A 20,024-nucleotide genomic window follows, 5' to 3' on the forward strand; every position below is an offset into this window, starting at 1 on the left:
AAGTGGTTAATTTTATACCCTGCAAATTAACCAAACGCCTCAATCAGATTGAGTATTCTTGGAATAGACTGTTTCAAGTTGGAGGAAAATATAATAATGTCATCTGCATACAGTGAGATACAATGATCTGTTGTCCCAATTGTTATACCTGAAATATCTGTACTATTGCAAATTGCCATAGCCAATGGTTCAATTGTTAGTGCAAAAAGTAAGGAGAAAGTGGGCAGCCCTGGCACGTTCCCCTGTGCATTTTGAAATTGTTCCATTTTGAAATTGTTCCAAGTATTTCAGCTGAAGGATTAGCATATAAAATACAAATCCATTTCATAAATTTCTCCTGAAACCCCATCTTCTCCATAACGTCAAAGAGATATTCCCATTCAATTGACATACACTGTGAGCTGTAAGGTCTTATATAGACAGGTGTGTGCCTTTCCTAATCAAGTCCAATCAGTTTAATTAAACACAGCTGGACTCCAATGAAGGAGCAGAACCATCTCAAGGAGGATCAGAAGAAATGGACAGCATGTGAGTTAAATATGAGTGTCACTGCAAAGGGTCTGAATACTTACGACCATGTGATATTTCAGTTTTTCTTTTTTAATAAATTTGCAAAAATTTCTACATTTCTGTTTTTTTCTGTCAAGATGGGGTGCTGAGTGTACATTAATGAGAAATAAAATGAACTTTTTGGATTTTGGCAAATGGCTGCAATGACACAAAGAGTGAAAAATTTAAAGGGGTCTGAATACTTTCCGTACTCACTGTATTATGCAGGCCCTGCCTCCCCCATACAAAACCATTTTGATCTATATGGATCAGCTGGGGCAGATGCTGTTCTAATCTCTTAGCCAATACCTTGCAGAGAATCTTATAATCATTGTTCAGAAGAGAAATCAGTCTATATGAAGCACAGTCAGAAGGCGACTTTCCAGGTTTTAATAATAGAGTGATCACTGCTGTGTTAAGAGTGGGAGGCAAAACCCCATTTTCCAATGAGTCTTGATACATTTCCATTAAGGGTGGAATTAACTTGTGATGAAAAACCATCCAGCCCTGGTGACTTCCCTCCTTCCATACAAGTGATGGCATCCAGCAGTTCCTCAGATTTCAAATCATTTTCAAGAGATGACATGAAATATAGATCTGTTCACTTAAAGTCTAAGGTGTCCAAGAATGAATGCTGTCTCTCTGCAGAACCCTCTGAGTATTCTGAGCTATAAAGAGCCTGGTAATAGTTCCTAAAGACCTTATTTATCTCTCTTTGATCAAATGTTACCGTACCCGAGTCTAGTGTCTGAATGGAGTTTATGGCTCTTTCTGATTGTAGCTGTTTAGTTCGCCAGCCTAGCAATTTCCCCACCTTCTCCCCACTTTCATAATACTCATCAAGCTCTTCTGTGCTTGGTTTAGTGAGAGTTCATCATACTTAAGCTTTAACTTGTGTAATTCTAAAAGAAGGTCAGGAGAGCTATTTTGGAAGTTTTTTGATTCAATTTCTTTTATTTTGGTTTCAAGATTTATAATTTCCACTTGACTATTATTTCAAAAATAATAATCTATCTGTTTATCAATAAAATCCAGAAACTTAGGGCTTCTCAACCAGGTTGCATGTAGGCACCATCTTGATGGCTTGAGTAAAAATTGAGAGAGATTTAACAACTTGTATGCATTCTTTAGTCTCACCAGTTAACTAGTAAGGCCTAGAGGCCTTAAATAGTTTACCAGTCAGCATTCACTAGTTAACTAGTGCAGACAAATGCTGGTCACTGGTTAACTAATGAGCCAAAATCATGCTTGACTATAAAGTAAACTATAAGTATGACTATAAGTGACTATAAGTAAACTTGTCACAGTTTTTGTAGCACACTAGTTAACTAGTAAAACTTAGTCTCAGTAGTGTCGTTCAGAGGGCCACTAGTACATCAAAAAGCTGACTAATTGGGACTTTGGTCCTACTAGTGCAGTGACTGGCATTGCTAGTAAGGCTTTTCTTGGAACTAGTTGGACAGAAATGCCACTAGTTGCTGAGAAAGTGTGACTAGTAACCATTGTTTTGTTCAACTAGTGCACTCATATGTCCAACTAGTGTAATCAAACGTCCAACTAGTTCTGACAAAGACAGACCTAATGTATGAAATGAACATCTTGCCTTTACACACTGTTCAGACCACGCTCCACTCCAAGGGCTCCACCGCATTAAAGATGCCAACACACAGATCACCTGTTGATTGCATTTAGGAGCCCCTCCTTGAACCGCCACCTTATCGTGGTGGAGGGGTTTGAGTGCCCGTATGATCCCAGGAGCTATGTTGTCTGGGGCTATATGCCCCTGGCAGGGTCTCCAAGGCAAACAGGTCCTAGGTGACGGACCAGACTAAGAGCGGTTCAGTGACCTCTTATGCAACGACAAACGAGGACTGCAACGTCGCCCGGCATGGCAAAGCCGGGGCCCCACCCTGGAGCCAGGCCTGGGGTTCGGGCCCGTAGGTGAGCGCCTGGTGGCTGGGTCTCCCCCCATAGGGCCCAGCCGGGCAAAGCCTGAAAGAGCGACGTGGGGCCGCCCTTCTGTGGACCCACCACCCGCAGGAGGATCCATAAGGGGCTGGTGAATAGTGGATCAAGCAGTGGTCGAGGACGGGGACCTCGGCGACCTGATCCCTGGATGCCGAAACTGGCTCTAGGGACATGGAATGTCACCTCACTGGGGGGGAAGGAGCCTGAGCTTGTGCGAGAGGTCAAGTGGTACCGACTAGAGATAGTCGGGCTCACCTCCACGCACAGCCTGGGCTCTGGAACCCAGCTCCTTGAGTGGCCAGGGGAGAGATCCTGCCTCAAGTGGAGGAGTTTAAGTATCTCGGGGTCTTGTTCACGAGTGAGGGAAGGACGGAACGCGAGATTGACAGACGGATCGGGACATCGGCAGCAGTAATGCGGTCAGTGTACTGGTCCGTTGTGGTGAAGAAGGAGCTGAGCCGGAAGGCGAAGCTCTCGATTTATCAGTCAATCTACGTTCCTACTCTCACCTATGGTCATGAGCTCTGGGTCATGACCGAAAGAACGAGATCGCGGATACAAGCGGCTGAAATGAGCTTCTTCCGCAGGGTGGCCGGGCGCTCCCTTAGAGATAGGGTGAGGAGCTCGGTCACCCGGGAGGAGCTCGGAGTAGAGCCGCTGCTCCTCCACATCGAGAGGAGTCAGTTGAGGTGGCTCGGGCATCTGTTTCGGATGCCTCCTGGGCGCCTTCCTGGGGAGGTGTTCTGGGCATGTCCCACCGGGAGGAGGCCCCGGGGAAGACCCAGGACACGCTGGAGGGAGTATGTCTCCCGGCTGGCCTGGGAACGCCTCGGTGTGCCCCCGGAAGAGCTGGAGGAAGTGTCCAGGGAGAAGGAAGTCTGGGTATCCCTGATTCGGCTACTGCCCCCGCGACCCGGCCCCGGATTAGCGGAAGAAGATGGATGGATGGATGGATGCATGCATTTAGGAGGCGAGTATCAGAGGAAGGCCTTCCTTGACACCAGCTAAATAGCAGTCAGAGCAGCAAGATGGCTGAAGGGGAAAGCAGAGATTGCAGCCAGAGCAGGAGGCTGCTGATCATAAAGCTGAATCACTGAGTAGCGTGACAGAGAGAATGACTGGCTCTTATTGAATTATGGAACTCAATAAATACATTTCAGGACACGTTTATATTTATTTTTAACTCTAATTCTTAGAATTTTGACATGTTGAACACCAAAAACTCAGCGACTTTATACATAACCAGATGCTGTCACTGCCTTTCACACAGGGAAAATGTATATTTTTATCCAAGGTGTGCAGTGATTCATAGACAACTCCAGAATATCTGCACCTTTCACAACCATTAATGTTGAGAGAAATGAACAAGGTATTCAAATTAAAGTCATATTCCAGTTAATAAAGCATATTTCAAATATGTTTATTGTTATTTTAATATAAAAAATGAGTCCACTAAAAAGAAAGCAATTTTACAAAAGAACAGTAACAAGGAGTGACAGTACATACAATATGTTAACATCATTCTTCAGAGTATGTTCAAGTTGAAAATCATTTAAAGACACCACTGGTACTTGTGAGCTTGGGTTTCTCCTCTCTACTTAACCAAAAGCACATTTAGTAAAACAGAGGTTCCAGTCAGCTGACACTGTTGCAATGTGAGGCACAATGCAAAAACAAGTAGAAGGGGGAACAATTAGCCCCTCATGCACAGGCGATAGTATGGACTACCTATGTTTAGCATGCAGATGAACACATAACTGACCAGAATCACAAACCGAGATCAGAATGCATGTCTACATGCTAAAATCAAACTCAATGATTGATTGCAAACACTTATATGTTAGAGCCGCTTCTGGCTCTTGTGTCTGGACAACAGTAACACTGCCAGGGAACGATATGTCTGAATTTACTAATGTGTGCTGGTCATGTGAATTTGGTAAAAACACTAATACCAGCCTCAGTACAAGAAATGGCTGAAACACTGATGTGGCTCACTGATATTTATTAAAGCCTTATGTGATTATCCTAATCATTCTGTTGGTGTGAGAGTTTTTGTTTGTAGTCCAATTCTGACCATCTGGCACTATTTTCAGTTTTTCTGTCCTCCCATTATTAGTCACCAAAGTCAGAAATGTTTATGCATCATTACTGCAGTCATCCACCAACAATAGTTTGCTGTGCAAAGCCAGTTTGAAAACATTGTTATACACAATAACTCTGTCTTCGCTACACTAGGTCAGAAACTAACAACAATTTTTGTTATCAATTAACCTCCCAATTATGTTTTGCTTCAATGGACTGGATGTGCATCATATCAAAATTAAATCAAAGAATATCCATTACAACCTCCCACAGCCTGTGGGAAGATATTCAGTGTAATGTAATGTTCATACAGATACATTAAACTCGGTCATTGTACTGTACTGTAAAGTTATGTCAAGTGTGAGTGTTCTAACATGACACATGTAGTGTGTATGTGTGTCAGTAACTTGTGGAACAGACGTCAGAAGAACCTTTAATGATAGACACTAGTTAGGTCTGAGTTGTTGCCATATTATGATGCTACACTGATATGCCAAAACATTATGGCTACTTGCAGAGGAAATGCATAACAATAACTATCTTGCAACATTGGCATGTGTCAAGGTCTGGGATTTATTTGGGGATATACTTGAGGTGCAAGTAGTCATCAGGTATGCCCTGAGTGACTTTGATAAGGGCCAAATTCCTAAGGCAAGTGCGTCAGAGCATCTCTGAATCAGTCATGCTCAAGGGGTACACCCTGTCACCGCTGGTGTGTACCCACCTTCTCATTGGAGAAGGGACCACTCACTTACCCACATGGTGTTGGAAGGATATCTGGGAACATCTATGATCTACAATGGCTCCACCTCGAAAATTACCGGATTTAAAAGCTCATCCAAAGGGGGGGGGGGGGCACTTTCAGGTTTTGTAGAATACATGCTATGGCAGGTTAGAGTTATTTTTGGTAGCATGCAAAAGACCAGCAGGGGTGGTCATATTGTTTTGGCTAGTCAGTGTATACTGTGTATACTGCAAAGGAATGACTGGATGTATTCAGTCAGTAAGGTGTTCATGAAGACTGCCCACATGTCTGTGTTCATGCTTACAGAGATGTCCATTTGCTTCAGCAATGACCTGTGTGTAACTGATTCAGAGTACCAGGAGTCCACCAGAGGAAATGATGCAGCTTCATGTCTCTTTCTACCAGGATGGAGCAGTGTTGGCCAGTCGTCTCATACGTCTGAAAAAATAGTGTATTCACATTAAGATTTGCTAGTTGGACAAGGCTAAATATTATATAGCAGTATTGCTCAGACTAAATAAACGCATATGCTTGTTATGGAATCTATTGCAGAAAGTTTATTTAGTGAAGACTCTGGGTTTTACTCTTAATACTCAGGTTCTATTAACAGCTTCAGTGGAATAGATATAGTTTCTTTCCTGAATCAAACTGTCATTTTATCTGTATCTAACATCCCACCTTGTGTTCCTGTCTTGGTCTCTGATCTTCTTTTCCATTTCAGCATCTGTGAGGGTCTCCAGCAGGGGGCACCACTGGTCTGCATCGCCTGTGTTGCGGATGGCAATCTCTACTGTGGGAAGTGGGTTCTCACTGTGGGCAATGCACCATAAAAGAAAGTTTTAAAACAGTTTTCCCTTTATAATGTATGCCCCACAGCAGGTAACATCAGTGTAGCCAGGGGTTTTTAGACTGCAGAATGCAATGGGTCCAAAAGCCATGTTAAAGTGAGTGGCTGAGTTACCTGAAGGCATAGGTCCTCTGGTGCCAGCTGAGCTGACCACGAATGCTGTAGGCAATAGTAGTTACAAACTCTCCACCAAGACCCAGCTCAGAGCACAGCTTCAGTGCAAATGACTCTGGGGAGTTCTCCCTCTCTGACATGTCCCACTCAAACTGGTCCACCAGAGATATATTCCCCACGTGGATGTTCAGCTGAGGAATACAGAAAATCATTATATACCCTTTTTAAGTTTTCATGAGTATCAAAGCAAATCAATTATTTTGTTATACCAGTTAACTGAAAACAGGAAATGCTAGTAGATTACTTTCAGACTTTTTGTCAAACTGTAAACAAATATAAAATATACTGAAATGCGGTTCATAGTGTAACTCAGTGCATGTAGACCAACACTATACTTCCCAAAGCATTATGAGAATTGTAGTTTTAAAACTGAGATTATCAACTATTATCAAATACGGTTTCCATTAATGAAAGCAGCGGGTCTTGCCCTGCACGCTATAACGCAGTGAATTGTTAAGTATTATTATTATTATTAGTCCCTTGCATTACGCACCCAAAGTGCACACACACTGTGAACACACACCCGGAGCAGTGGGCAGCCATTGCTGTGGCGCCTGGGGAGCAGTTGGGGATTTGGTGCCTTGCTCAAGGGTCTCACCTCAGTCGTGATATTGAAGGTGGAGAGAGCGCTAGCTATTCACTCCGCCCCACCTGACAATTCCTGCCAGTCCTGAGACTCAACTTCGCAACTTTCAGGTTACAAGTCCGACTCTCTATCCATTAGGCCCCTTTTTTTTGGAATTGGACAGATAATATACAATGTTCACTACTTATGTGACACTGATGGAAATATTAGATCCCATGCCTTTAGCGTAACCCAGAGGCAACATTTCTGCAATAAAAAGGCACTTCTTCCACATTTACCAGGATTTATAAAGGGTGGACAGCAGTGCCTGCAAACAAAGCCAACACAGAGAAAACTATAACTTAATTTACTATTTAGGTGGTTTAAAGAATTATTCTAGTATATTACTGTATTCCTACTGTCTTCCAAACTAGCTAATTTTCAATGCTTTCCATCCATCCATCCATCCATCCATCCATCAATTATCTATACCCGCTTAGTCCTTAACCAGGGTCACAGGGATCTGCTGGAGCCTATCTCAGCTCTCTTTTGGGTGGAAGGCAGGGGTACACCCTGGACAGGTCACCAATCCATCGCAGCTCAATGCTTTCCCCAAAGAATTTTTTTTAAATTCAGCACACACCTTGATGATAACTCTCTGGTCAGCCTGCTCTTCTAATATGCTGTCAGTGGGGTAGGACTCAATCTGCTGACGAATAGCCGAGGCAATGGCAGGGACGAAGGCTAGAGGATTCAGATCCAGGTCATCACACAATATCTCTGCAAACATCTCAGGGGTCATCAGTTTCTCTAAGAAATGATACATAATCAGAAAATAATGACAGGAGAAAACATAGTTAGGAGGAACTATGTGTTATGATAATTTGGATGTTGGCATGTTGTTGACATATATTTACCATTCATGTTCCATGTGAAGGCATCTCGCAATTTCTGTCCATCTATCTCCATGTCTAGACGAATCGGAACCAGAGCCTCTACCTGGGCTGCATTCTCATGAATCACCGCAGGGTCATGGTCGTCAAAGCTAAGTAAGATACAAGACATGATGTTGTGTTATTTAATCCAACTAATTCTTTTAATATTGTCTGAATCAAACTCATAACTGCTTAATGGACCGGTTTAGGTTCAACTTAATACAATGCATATATGTGCATTAAAATAGTTATTAGTCTAGAGTGCAGTATAAGCAGTTGCAGTAAGCTACATGCTGAGTACAACAAACTGTGTTTTTAATATAGTGATTATAGTGACTCAGTGATTATATCTAGTTTTACACGTGCAGTAACCTCACTCCAGCAAATATTACCGCATTCAAGCTATTGCGTTTAACTGAAAAATTCATGTAATAATCCACATGACATGACAGAAAAACGTGACATCTGAAATTCTTGCTGAACAGTGACGGTCTTTATTGTGCTGGACTCATCATGAGTTCGGCTCAATTTCACTGCACAACCTGGAACCTTTGTGCAATCGATTACTTGTTCGCTGTGCATACATGTACGGAGTGCATTACATTCACCAAACAAAAAAACCTGGAGGATGGTATCTGGTAATTATGACTTACTATCTCTGAGAAACAATCTCATAATTATGAGATTCTGATCTCCCAATTATGAGGGGCACGGTGCTCTGTGTGCTCTTCTCCTGGAACAGTGGCCCACGAGTGGCTTACATTGTTCACTCAGCAGCCATTAGACATGCCAGGCCAGTGCAGCCTGCTGAACCTGCACTTGGGTTTTCTCTAGGAATGGAAAGCAAGAGACACGTGTTTCCAACCAGGGACCGCTGCCTTCATCATCCACACACTGATCCACATGTTGTTACCTCCAATAATCTAAACTCTCCATGTAGCTTCTGATACTACAGTTCATTACCTAATCTCTAATTTCACTCACTCCAATACCACCCTCTAACGGTTATTTAAGAATAGGAGATTTTACTTCGGAAAAGAATTTGCAATTGCAGTTGGCTTCTTCACTGCAGACATTTTGAGTTGTTATAGTAGGTCGATCAGGTTAGATAAACTTGTTTTTGTTGTCTTCTAAATGAGGTTCAACCTCAATGCAACAAAACTGAGAATCTGTGATGATGCTGCACCAAAGTCAGTTCACCTGTGACTTCTAATATAGAATAACCACACGAACAAGGCTATAAAAAAGCTGGAAACACCACAGCTTTCATGGTTATGTCTAATACAAAACGGATCCACATAGTAAAGAACTGCCTGAACAAGTAAGAAAGCAAACTGTAAAGGTTCCTCAAGATAGGAGTATAAAAATAGCACCATAAATTAAAAGTTTGCAAATCCAAATACTAAACAGTAAGATCAGAGAGAAGATGCAGAGTTATTATTTGTTACAGGTCTGCATTATTGCACATTTTTTAATCCATGTCAGATGCAGACTGACCGCACAAAAAGTATGCCATTCTGGAGAACGTTTTTCTGTGCTTGTAAAAACTCACCACAGGGGAAAGGTTCTCTTCTTGTCACGGCCCATTCGGTTGCGATTGATGGTGGTTGAACAAGGAACAGCATCTAGGTGGTGAGAGCTGTTGGGCAGCGTGGGGACCCACTGACTGCTCCTTTTTACTTTTTGCTCCCTTTACAGAAAGGACAAAAAAGATAAGAATGAGACATTATTGTATCTTATGTTAGAGGAACACGGCGGCAAATTAGTATTGCACAGCCATGTTGTGGAACTTAAGTTGTTGAACTTACAACAGACAGTAGAGTAGGCTATTGACATAGATATCAAAGGACTGGGTCCAAACCAGTGCAGAAAATGATGTAGGATCAGTGTCTGATCCTTAATGGCCTGAACGGTTGAAGTACTGCTCAGTACTGTTGATGGTTACATAAAAATTACCTGAGGTAAGCTGGAGGCTCTGTGCTGATGGACACTGCCTTGTATTTCTCATCATTACCTTCAAAGATTTCTTCACATTCTGATGCCTTCAGCAGAGTAACACTAGTGGCTACAGATTGACAACAGACAGGAGAACAGAGATGCATGTCATCTTTGGTCACATTCAGTATGGTAAACCCTTAGGTGAGTTATGGCTGTCTATCACTACATGTTGATGCTAAGCTCAAATGAATGTAAGTACTATTTAAATTGACAATATTTGAATTGTTTGAATAAGCAATAAATGGCACTGCATACAGTATAAGCCATAGGACTCCCAAACAAGTAGTCCAAACTAACAGTGACCTGAGTAATAAAACAAGCCACTCACCATGCGAGGATGCTACAATTTTCTTTCTCTCCTCCACCGAGGCCAGCCTCCTCCATAATGATGGGTACCTTTTATACAGAGAGCCTCTGAACATACGCAAATAGTTTCCAACCTGGAGAGCAGAAAGTGTAGGTGACTACTAGAGACAACCCTTTTGAAAGCGATGTGATCTTGTGTTTGGTGTAGACCAATGACAGTGTTTAGTTTGATGACTTTGATCTCATCAGACCCTTCCTGCACTTTGTTCCTGATTCTCTTGTATCTTATGTAGTTTATTGAAACAGTATTTTAAAACCCATCCACATTACTTTGAGTTAATTTCTTCCAAACTCTTCCCAAAGCTCTTTAGTACAGCACCCACTTGAATCTCACATCTACTCTTATACAAGAATACTGGCATTTGTTGCAGAAGACTTAATGTTTTCTCACAGAAAAAATAAAGCAGAAGCAATTCAAAACTAAACATATTTGCTACACATACTTGCAAAGGACAGCTACAGATTCCGAAATGAAAAGTGCTATCTGTCTTCTGCATTTGATCAGTTGTCCCTAACTCCAATATTCATTGTGTCCAGAGGGTGGAGAACTGGACATTTAACTTTGCAATTGCCTAAGCGAAGTACGATGCAGATGCAGTCTAAAATGTGAAGGACCAGTGACACTATCCTGGGATGGGCTGTAATTGTAAATCACACTAACGTTATACAAATGTCTTCGGGTTCACCTCACCTGCCTGTCACAGAGGTCAGCAAGAAACCAAAGGATCCCCCGGCACAGAATTTACACATTTCAAGGTCTTTTTCGATGTAGTAAAATGTTGGAAATACAGCAAATGTGTCTTATTTTACGTTTAGAACATTAGTATAACAGTGACAGAAAATATGTGCACGTCCAAATATTTAAGGGGTGGTTGAATGTGAGTGAGAAAACTGCTCCTGATTTTTCAACGTGTACTTATTGAATTCCTTTTGTGACCAAAACAATGGTAAGTGATCCACAGTCCGTACTCCCCACTGGCTTGTCTTTTCCTGATCAACGCTAATCCACGCAGGTCTGAATGAGAGGCTTGCTAACTGTTTCTGAGTTGGTGTGAAAGCGCATATCGTTATACGTTTCATTTGGCTCGACTTAACCCGCTATAAACCGATTCCCATTGTTTGGGGGAGGAATTTCTTTGTTTATAAAGACATCAACTGGGCTCCTAGCATGCTAGCATTAACTCCCCAGAAGAAAGGATAACTTGGGCTAACAATAGACAGCTAATGACAGAAACTGAACGGACAGATTGCCACATACCTCCGACCCAACCATGTAAAAGTCTCCATCTTGTTCTAACTGAAATTTAACTGGCTTCTGGCCAAACGTTTTACTTAAAGCCAATTGCATCTTTGCACAACCGCTAACAAGCTAACTAATTATTAGCCTACTCTTCTTCTGATGTGTTCAAGGACTACGATAAAAAAACAGGGAATCAGGGCGCCATCCATGACAATAGCGTTCAGGTCAACTTTCTGCATCTAAATAACATAAACCTGGAACATATAAGCCCAAGTGCAAAGCCCTGTAACAACAAAACAAAACTGACTGAAAGCTACAAGAACCACTGTAGACTACCCGCTTTAGGTATATTCAGTTCGTGGCCTTTGTCATATGTGTAAGGGTTTTCCGAGCACCTTGAACGCTTCATTAACGTTCCTCTTCGGTCCTTTGAGGTAGAGAAAAAAAATCTTAAAGTGATTTACCGCCCCCTATAGATTAAAGTTTATCTGATACCTCCTGCTCAATGAGGATTACTCAAACATTTTTGTGACAGTATATATAATGTGTCATAATGTTTTATCAGGTCAAAACAAAACAAATGAATTGTTTGAATATGATCATGATAGTGAAATATATGACCTACAAATATGTTGATTTAAGCTATAGCCCGCCATGTATGTCAAACCTCAATAAGGATGTATGAAAAGTAATTTATATCTCTAACAATTATATCCATTCCATTAAAATCTTCTTCTTTTAATCCAAAAATTTTGTCATAGGTAGAAAATGGCACAGGAACAAATCTCTTCCTGAATGAGACTATGCTACAACTGAACCAACAGAATGAGGCCGTATATTACACTCTGGGTCTGAATACTTATGATCATGTGATATTTCAGTTTTTCTTTTTTAATAAATTTGCAAAAATTTCTACATTTCTGTTTTTTTCTGTCAAGATGGGGTGCTGAGTGTACATTAATGAGAAATAAAATGAACTTTTTTGATTTTGGCAAGTGGCTGCAATGACACAAAGAGTGAAAAATTTTAAGGAGTCTGAATACTTTCCGTACCCACTGTATACTCTTATAGTAAACATTACACTTCTATGGAATTGTTGCCACTTATTTTTCCTACATGCAAACGCTCAGAGCCTTTCAAAGAACTTTGACTGTATTACTGTTGGTCTGTCAAACATTCAGTGCACATTCTCTGTACCACTCAAACATGGTCACACCAAAGCATTGATCATATAGGCTAGCATTGTAAGTTTTGATTGTGTTCATAGTCTTATGGAACCCAGAGTAGTGGGCAGGGTTTCCTTATGGATTTCAGTGAGCATGTCCTTTATATACAGAAACTGCCTTAAAAATCAATAGTATGTATATCTATCTTTATTTAGACTCACTGTGGGTTGTAAAGCTCTTAACATAAATTTCCATTTCCATCCACCCAACAATTTCCCAGATCCTAGCTTTTATAGCTAAAGTTAGTAAATATGGTTAAATTTAACAAAAATGACATTGAAGAGGGAAGTGTACTAAGAAAGCTTAAGGCTCACGTTATTGCTTCTAATTGACATGATGTTTGTAAACTTACATCTAATAGTGTATTTTCAGATGATACAAGTATTGTTCTTTATTAATTACATCCAATTAACAACTTTCATTTTCATCTTGAATAGTTAAAATACTTTAATTTAAATTAATGCTCACTTTATAAGAAAACCTTTAAACCTTTTATTTGGACCTGATTTTGGGAGAATGAATCTATAAAATGTATTTATCTATGTATGTATCTATGTATTGTTGTCTATTGTAAATAGTACTGTACTGTAGGTCATGTATGCAACATATGTTGCTGTTATATATAAGAAATATGTATGCATTAATATTTTATCAAAATATCAACCAACTGTGCAGAGATATATATTATACCATGTTATTTGTATGAATTGAAAAGACGTCCCTGGTTTCATGCAGTACAACTGGTCAAAAGAGATAAAACTAAAGCATCATTTGCCACACACATTTATTCTTAAAAAAGTGAAAGAAAAACTGCACTCATCATCTGAAGAAAAAAAATGTTTTTGATAATATTTTACTGCTGTCATTTTTCCTTTTTAATATGACAGTTGTTATATATCAATATTTTTTCAGAGATGAAGACAAACATCACCCAAGCTCAAAAGTTCACTGTCCAAAGTTCCATCTGAAGCTTGTTGTTCTGTCAAATAGTCTTAGAGCAATAATCTGGCATCAAGAAGAGTTTCTCAGGATGATCTAAGCCCATATACAAGGACAACAGATGGTTTTCTCCAAACCAGTTCTGGTTGTTAGGCCTTCTTCATCCAAAACTAAACCAACATGTCAAAAACAAAGACCATGTTCATTCCCTTCACCTGAGGGAATGTCCTTGAAAATGACCTGCCAATCAGGGATGATCTGGGACCATATTTAACCTCCAAGGCGCTGTCCCTCTCCCCAGGCAAACCCTCCTGGGCGCTCCTCAGGTAGGGGGTTGTAGTTGGCATCTTCCTCTGGAGTGTCAAACAGCATTTTTCTGTGGCAGAGGAGGATGATGAATTCAAAATGCAAGCAGTACAAACACAGACATTTGATTTTAGATATATCTGATATGAAATTTAGTGAACCATTCATGCTCTCAACGGGATATTCTCATATTTTTGCCCAATAAAAGTAAGGCTTTAAAAATTCATTCATTCATTCATACACTTTCAGAGACTCACATGATAGATGGAGTCTTGAGCCACCTTCCACCACCTGGCTGGTTGGGGAAAACATCCTCCAGGAAAAAGTAGACATGACCAACAGCAATACCTAGTTTAAAAAAAAAAAAAAAAAAAAAAAAACACACTACAATGTCAGTCACCCAAGTACCATGTGGCTACTAGCATATGACCGTGATAATAACTGTTGGGTATGGGTACCTAAGAGATCAACGATGATAGAGTTGCCCAGCAGAAGTGAGAATCCCATCAGTACCCATGGCAGGAAAGGTGCCTGGAAATTTAGGAGACCAAAGAAATTCATGCGAACATTTGGGTTTCGGCGACTCCACACATATACCAGCATGATAGTGAAAGCTTGGCCCAGGAACACCAGACTCACAAAAGTGCCAAATATCTGAAACCATGTTAAAGAACTTGGCAAACAATTGAACTGTGCTGACATTTCTTACCAGGATCTTACTAGTCATTGTGAAAACTAAACCATACTGCGTGTCCAACCTAGATCTGTAAGTATGTTCAAAGAACTCTGTGACCTGTTAAATGTCAAGTACTCGGACTGCACAAATGACATCACTAACAGCAGTGTAGGTATTAAAAATGGGTGATGGGTCTCCTGTTCTAGTGTCACATGGAGATTCTCAGATATATGTCAGTTTTCTGTGGAAGTGGTCTGTCCGGAGTAAACAAACTCAGAACTCAGAACAAACTAAATTCAATGAGCTTCCACTGTGCTGGTGAAATTTCAGAAATTTCAGATACCACTATGGGTAGGCGTGAACATTTTCACTTAATGGCCCTTTAAATCAGAGGTGGCCAACCCATGCTCCTCAAGGGCCACTGCACTGCTTATTTTCCAACTATCCCTCCCCTACCCACTGCTGATTACATGGGTCAGGTGTCCAGTAAATCAGAATCAATTCACTTTGTCTTCCTTGACTCTACCCTAATCTGCAATGGTATCTTGCACTTTCTGACTGACTGAATATAGTTGACCTAGGAAATCAGCAGTGAGTAGGGTAGAAAACAAGCACAGCAGTAGACCAGAATTGGACAGCCCTGCCTGCTTTAAATTGATTTGAGAATTTCAGAGGGAAAATTTCATCTCAGTGAACCACTATGAAGACCTAAAAGACAATAATACAACAACCCCAGCTACAGTCTTTAACCAAAATACAGGCAAGTGGCAGATCTGTTTTAATTTTCCAGAGGAAACTATATGTGGAATTTGGCAAGTGGAATTTCGAGAATTTCACGAACAGCTGACATACTGTTTTCATCTGTCATATACCATTTAAACCACAGCTACACATCACTAGTTAAAATAGTACACCAGTAGGCCTACAGGACTGAGAAGCAACAAGTTGTTTACAAGCCAGATGAGTACATAAGCTTGATAAGTACATGCCACTAAAACAAAGTAGCATACAATTGTCTAGTTTTGATCTTAGCATTACTATTGACTGAGCAGCAAAGATGCAGGTGCAATGTATTCCATAGGCTTGTGGTTAGGAGAAACAATACACAGTACAGGTACAGTGTTAGTTTATGAATCAATGCTAGGAGCTACCATCTAAGTAGCTCCTAGCTCTCAAATGTATTGGGGCAAAGACTTCATTACTGTATGTGCAAAGAACATATTCATGGAAAGGATACAGTCATCAACAGCCCACCAAACAGGAACATGAAAACAAAGTCAGCCGTGCGTCCCCTGAAAGAGCCCTCCTCTAACATTCGACAGTATCTGTACCTGAAAACAAATGGTTAAGGAACTCTACACACTTCATACCTGTATGTGTCACTGGTTTGACTAATTGTACATCTGACATGTACTGTATCTCAATTCATTATCTAGACACCATTTTAGTCAAAGTTTCAAAATGCCATCACTGAAACTACATCTGGTTTCCCCTGTGAAACAGAAAGTATGCAAACTCACTTTTCACTTTATAAATGAAGCGAGACTTGGAACTGAAACTGATACAGAAAAATCATATTGAACAGGAAGTTGAAGCCAACTGGACCAAAAAAGAGGAAGTTGGTTATTAGTCGCCATACCTAGAAGAAGAGAGAGAGAGCATTCAGATGTGCAAAACATACACACACAGCAGAACAAACAAATAAATAGAAGGTAATTTCCTCCATAGAAAAAGAAACAAAAAAATTACATTTCAATTTAACCACAATGTGATCATCTACATTTAGGCACACCATTTATATTTTATTATTCTAACAAATACAGACTTCTTCAAATACTTTGAAAATAACAGCAAAATGAAATTACTGTTTTACTCTTTTTGGTTAACTAAAGTCAGACAGCAATGACTGTAAGTGCTAGAAATTATATGAAATGAATCTACCTCTTGGAGATAAGGATGGAAACAGACAACAGGTCAGGTTACTCACTTGGTAATTCCTTAGAATCAAATCTGGATTGAAGTATAGCTGAAAAGGTGTGATGATCTCTAGTTGCTATGAGAAGAAACACAAACATAATTTTAAAGATGATAGCAATAAGGATAAAGATGCTTTGAAAGCATCACAAAATGACAGAGCAAGGCCTCTTCCATGTATGGAAATAAGAATTCATCCCATTGTGTACCTTGCAAGAAAAATCAACCTGTGAATACCATGGTGAACAGTTCTCATGTGGCTCAGACAGTAGATTTTCAAACCACTTTTATTTGTACACCAAAAACTGGGGGTGGCACAATAAATACTTTATGCCCTGTTCTGATGTATTAGTTAAAACACTGTGAGAACAAGTGCCAAACAAAACAGTTTTCACTGATACCTCTTTTTTGTATTAAGAGCTTCCCAATCAATTTACAAATGACTACCCATTCCATGGAAAATGTAAGTATTCAAATAAATAACACAGTATTCAATGATTTATCATATTTAAATCCAATAAAAGATGTTGTAATTTTTTTTACAAATTTTCCCCTATAACACTTTAATTTCAAGTCAGGTTTTGTTTCATAATGTCACTGGTCATGGTGTTGCCGTCGCCCTGTCCCCGTTCAGCTGCAACAAGCCTTAGTGTAACATGTCTACAAATGCTACCTAACTAGCTGCATATTTACAGCAGGCATTTAGATAGTTGATTCAGATTTACTATTACCTATTTTTATTCTTTCTGTCACTGGCGTGACAGACTGATTGATTGTTTCACTGACTTTTATTAACTTTTAATTTCTTATGTTTTTATTCTTTTTTATTTTTATCACTTAAATATTGTATTTTATCTTGTTCTTATTCTGTTTTATGGTTTATGCTTACTGTTGATATGGTGTACAGCACTTTGTGTCAGTTGTTACTGTTTTTAAAGTGCCTTATAAATAAAAGTGTTATTATTATTATTACTACTACACTGTTGTTATAGCTAATAGGAGATAACTAGCTAAACCTGATTCATAGTAGTTAACCTTGCTAACAAGAGGTGGGGATACATGATTGGCTGAAAGATGAAGGGGTGGTGAGAACACATATTCCAATTATTCCTGAAATTACAAACTGTGGCTAATTTAATTTGAACAAGACTTAGTTTTAACATTACTCTTAGTCAGTTTAGCAGTTTTATGCGATGCCCTGTAAATATTTAAACACTGTGCTGAACTGTATGTTGTCTAGGGTGTACTCTTCATGTGCTACTGTGTGTAAGGAGTGTGATTTCCAGATGGGGTATACATTAATTATCAGTTCAATATAAGAATGAGACATGGAGTACAAATTTAGTTTAAGGCACTTTCTTAGAGTGCAATCCAGGGACTAGCACACCCTTCACTCCTCTTCAAGGAATACCAAACAAAAGAGTTATTTTAACAGTTCTACAATGTCATCCACAAGTTTGCCCATTGGTTGATTTAAATCAATGACACTAAGTTAAATAACAAAAACTCCTTTGTATAACACGGTGCAGTTAAATAGCAGCACGAACTGCAGCCTCCAAATGGATTATACTGATGATTCAACACCCTCGAAGGCTGTTTCAACAAATGTTAACAATAGGATGTAATGCTGTAATTGTTTCGCATTCGTTTTAGCTAGATGCACTCAATAAACTGACGAGTGACTCTAGAGAAAACACATTTAAATTAAGGAAAACATGTTCACTCACAGCATTAAAGCATAATCAAAACGCAGTGGGCTTATATAAACACAGACAATGACCTTTTCTATACCATACTCCATATTTCATATAAGTTAGCACAAACATGTACAAGTCGAGTTTACGCAGGTTTTGAAAGAAGCTCAGTGAGTACAGACAGCAGCACAGAGTTAGCTAAGCAGGATCTGACACGTATCTTTCCCTTTGGTGTCATAGCTAACCTAAACCACTGAGCTAGCAGCAGCAAGGCAACGACGACAGCTCGGCTACACGGCACCAAGCGATGCCCCAGCCAACACAATAACATAACGTCTTACCACTGCAGCAGTCGTGAGGACACATGCGGTTGTATATGCCCTGGTAACAACAGGAATCTGTAAGTACTCCTGTTGCAGTGTCTGGTAAGCCATTTTGGACAAACTGAAAGCTTCCGGCACTTTCTTGACACGTCATTCCACAAAGCAAAATGTGTTGCGTTCAAGCACGTGCTACAAATTTGCAAAACATGTGGAAGAACCGTCGTGAAGCAGGACATCTGCAATATTTGTGTTATGTTAAATTCTGTACCGCCTTGAATTAACCTGAACGTCACTGTATCCTAAACTTGAGATGGTTTGGACATGTTCAGAGGAGGGACAGTGAAGACATTGGTAAAAGGATGCTGAGGTTAGAGCTGCCAGGAAGGAGGCCTATAGAGGAAGACTAAAGAGGAGGTTCTTGGATGTAGTGAAGGAGGACATGGGGATAGTTGGTGTGGGTGAGGAGGATACAGAGGATAGAGTTAAATGGAGGCAGATGATTCGCTGTGGCGACCCCTGAAGGGAGCAGCCAGAGAAGAAGTCACTGTATCCTAAACACAACCAACGGGGGGCGCTACGTAAAACAAGGTGGGACACATCCTGAAGGGGGAGCAGATTTTGATACAACAGCTGCATTTCAGCGAGAGCATTTTGTTCTTTTATTGTTTATGATCTGATAAAACTATTGAAACGAATGTGATTATTGTGTCACACCATTTAAATAACAAGTATGTGACCACTGTAGCAATTTCTTTGGGTGGGGGGGACAGAGAGTTGTGAACCTGCTCATATTTCTGCATGCATACTTGCTTGAAGGAATTTGCAAATGTGTACGAAAATTAACAATTAACCTATGCTGAGAAGTGTGAATGTAAAAGCAACTGGAAATATGTAGTCAGTGTATTGTATACACTACAATAACACCAGGATATTGGATTTTTACACTGAAATGTATAAAAAAGTATATAAAAACAGCAAAATATTGTAATGGCTATGCTTTTTTGTTCTGTTGCCTGGGTTGTTCTTTGGGCGAGGGGGAGCTAGAAAGATGCATGTTGTCAGGTAGAATAAGAGACATACGGTGTGTGTGTGTGTGTGTGTGTGTGTGTGTGTGTGTGTACACGTGTGTACAGTGAGAGGGGGAAAGAGAGTTGGCGGCGAGTGAGAGCTAAGGATCGTTCAGCGTGGGCTAAGGTTGAGACAGTAGCTCTGTTCTTATTCAAGGCTTCGATAAAGGAAGGAGTTAAAAGATAACGAGTCGTCTGGTGGCTGGAGGTGTAATTTATTATTTATCTGTAAAAATTTAATCAGCTGGTAAATCATCCTAAACTTCAAAAAAGACCTTCTACAAAACAATTATCATTTGCTCCTTAACCAGTTAAAATTGGAGGCTTTGCATCTCCGTTTTTCCAGGCAC

At 40.1% G+C, this 20,024-nt stretch overlaps 2 protein-coding genes across 3 annotated transcripts; both read right to left on the bottom strand.

Moving 5' to 3' along the window:
* Nucleotides 1–3,921: 3,921 nt before the first annotated feature.
* Nucleotides 3,922–11,712, bottom strand: LOC113125011 (SWI/SNF-related matrix-associated actin-dependent regulator of chromatin subfamily B member 1-like). 2 transcript variants are annotated; one of them, XM_026298253.1, is made up of 9 exons: nt 11,488–11,712; nt 10,192–10,303; nt 9,822–9,930; nt 9,418–9,555; nt 7,848–7,975; nt 7,574–7,740; nt 6,306–6,496; nt 6,023–6,154; nt 3,922–5,782 (listed from the first exon to the last, which is right to left on the bottom strand). In XM_026298253.1, exons 1-9 carry the CDS (start codon nt 11,575–11,577, stop codon nt 5,743–5,745), a joined length of 1,107 nt encoding a protein of 368 aa, XP_026154038.1. In that variant the 5' UTR covers nt 11,578–11,712; the 3' UTR covers nt 3,922–5,742. The 2 variants fall into 2 exon arrangements, with proteins under 2 accessions (XP_026154038.1, XP_026154039.1); XM_026298254.1 differs by lacking the exon at nt 11,488–11,712 and adding an exon at nt 10,921–11,476.
* A 1,108-nt stretch (nt 11,713–12,820) lies between these two features.
* On the bottom strand, nt 12,821–18,782 carry derl2 (derlin 2). The gene is made up of 7 exons (XM_026298242.1): nt 18,626–18,782; nt 16,604–16,669; nt 16,182–16,255; nt 15,854–15,947; nt 14,399–14,594; nt 14,198–14,288; nt 12,821–14,010 (listed from the first exon to the last, which is right to left on the bottom strand). The coding sequence occupies exons 1-7, from the start codon at nt 18,716–18,718 to the stop codon at nt 13,905–13,907; spliced, it is 720 nt and encodes a 239-aa protein (XP_026154027.1). The 5' UTR covers nt 18,719–18,782; the 3' UTR covers nt 12,821–13,904.
* Nucleotides 18,783–20,024: the final 1,242 nt, after the last annotated feature.

This window comes from Mastacembelus armatus, chromosome 12 (genome assembly GCF_900324485.2).
Source record: "Mastacembelus armatus chromosome 12, fMasArm1.2, whole genome shotgun sequence".
Lineage (NCBI taxonomy): Eukaryota > Metazoa > Chordata > Actinopteri > Synbranchiformes > Mastacembelidae > Mastacembelus > Mastacembelus armatus.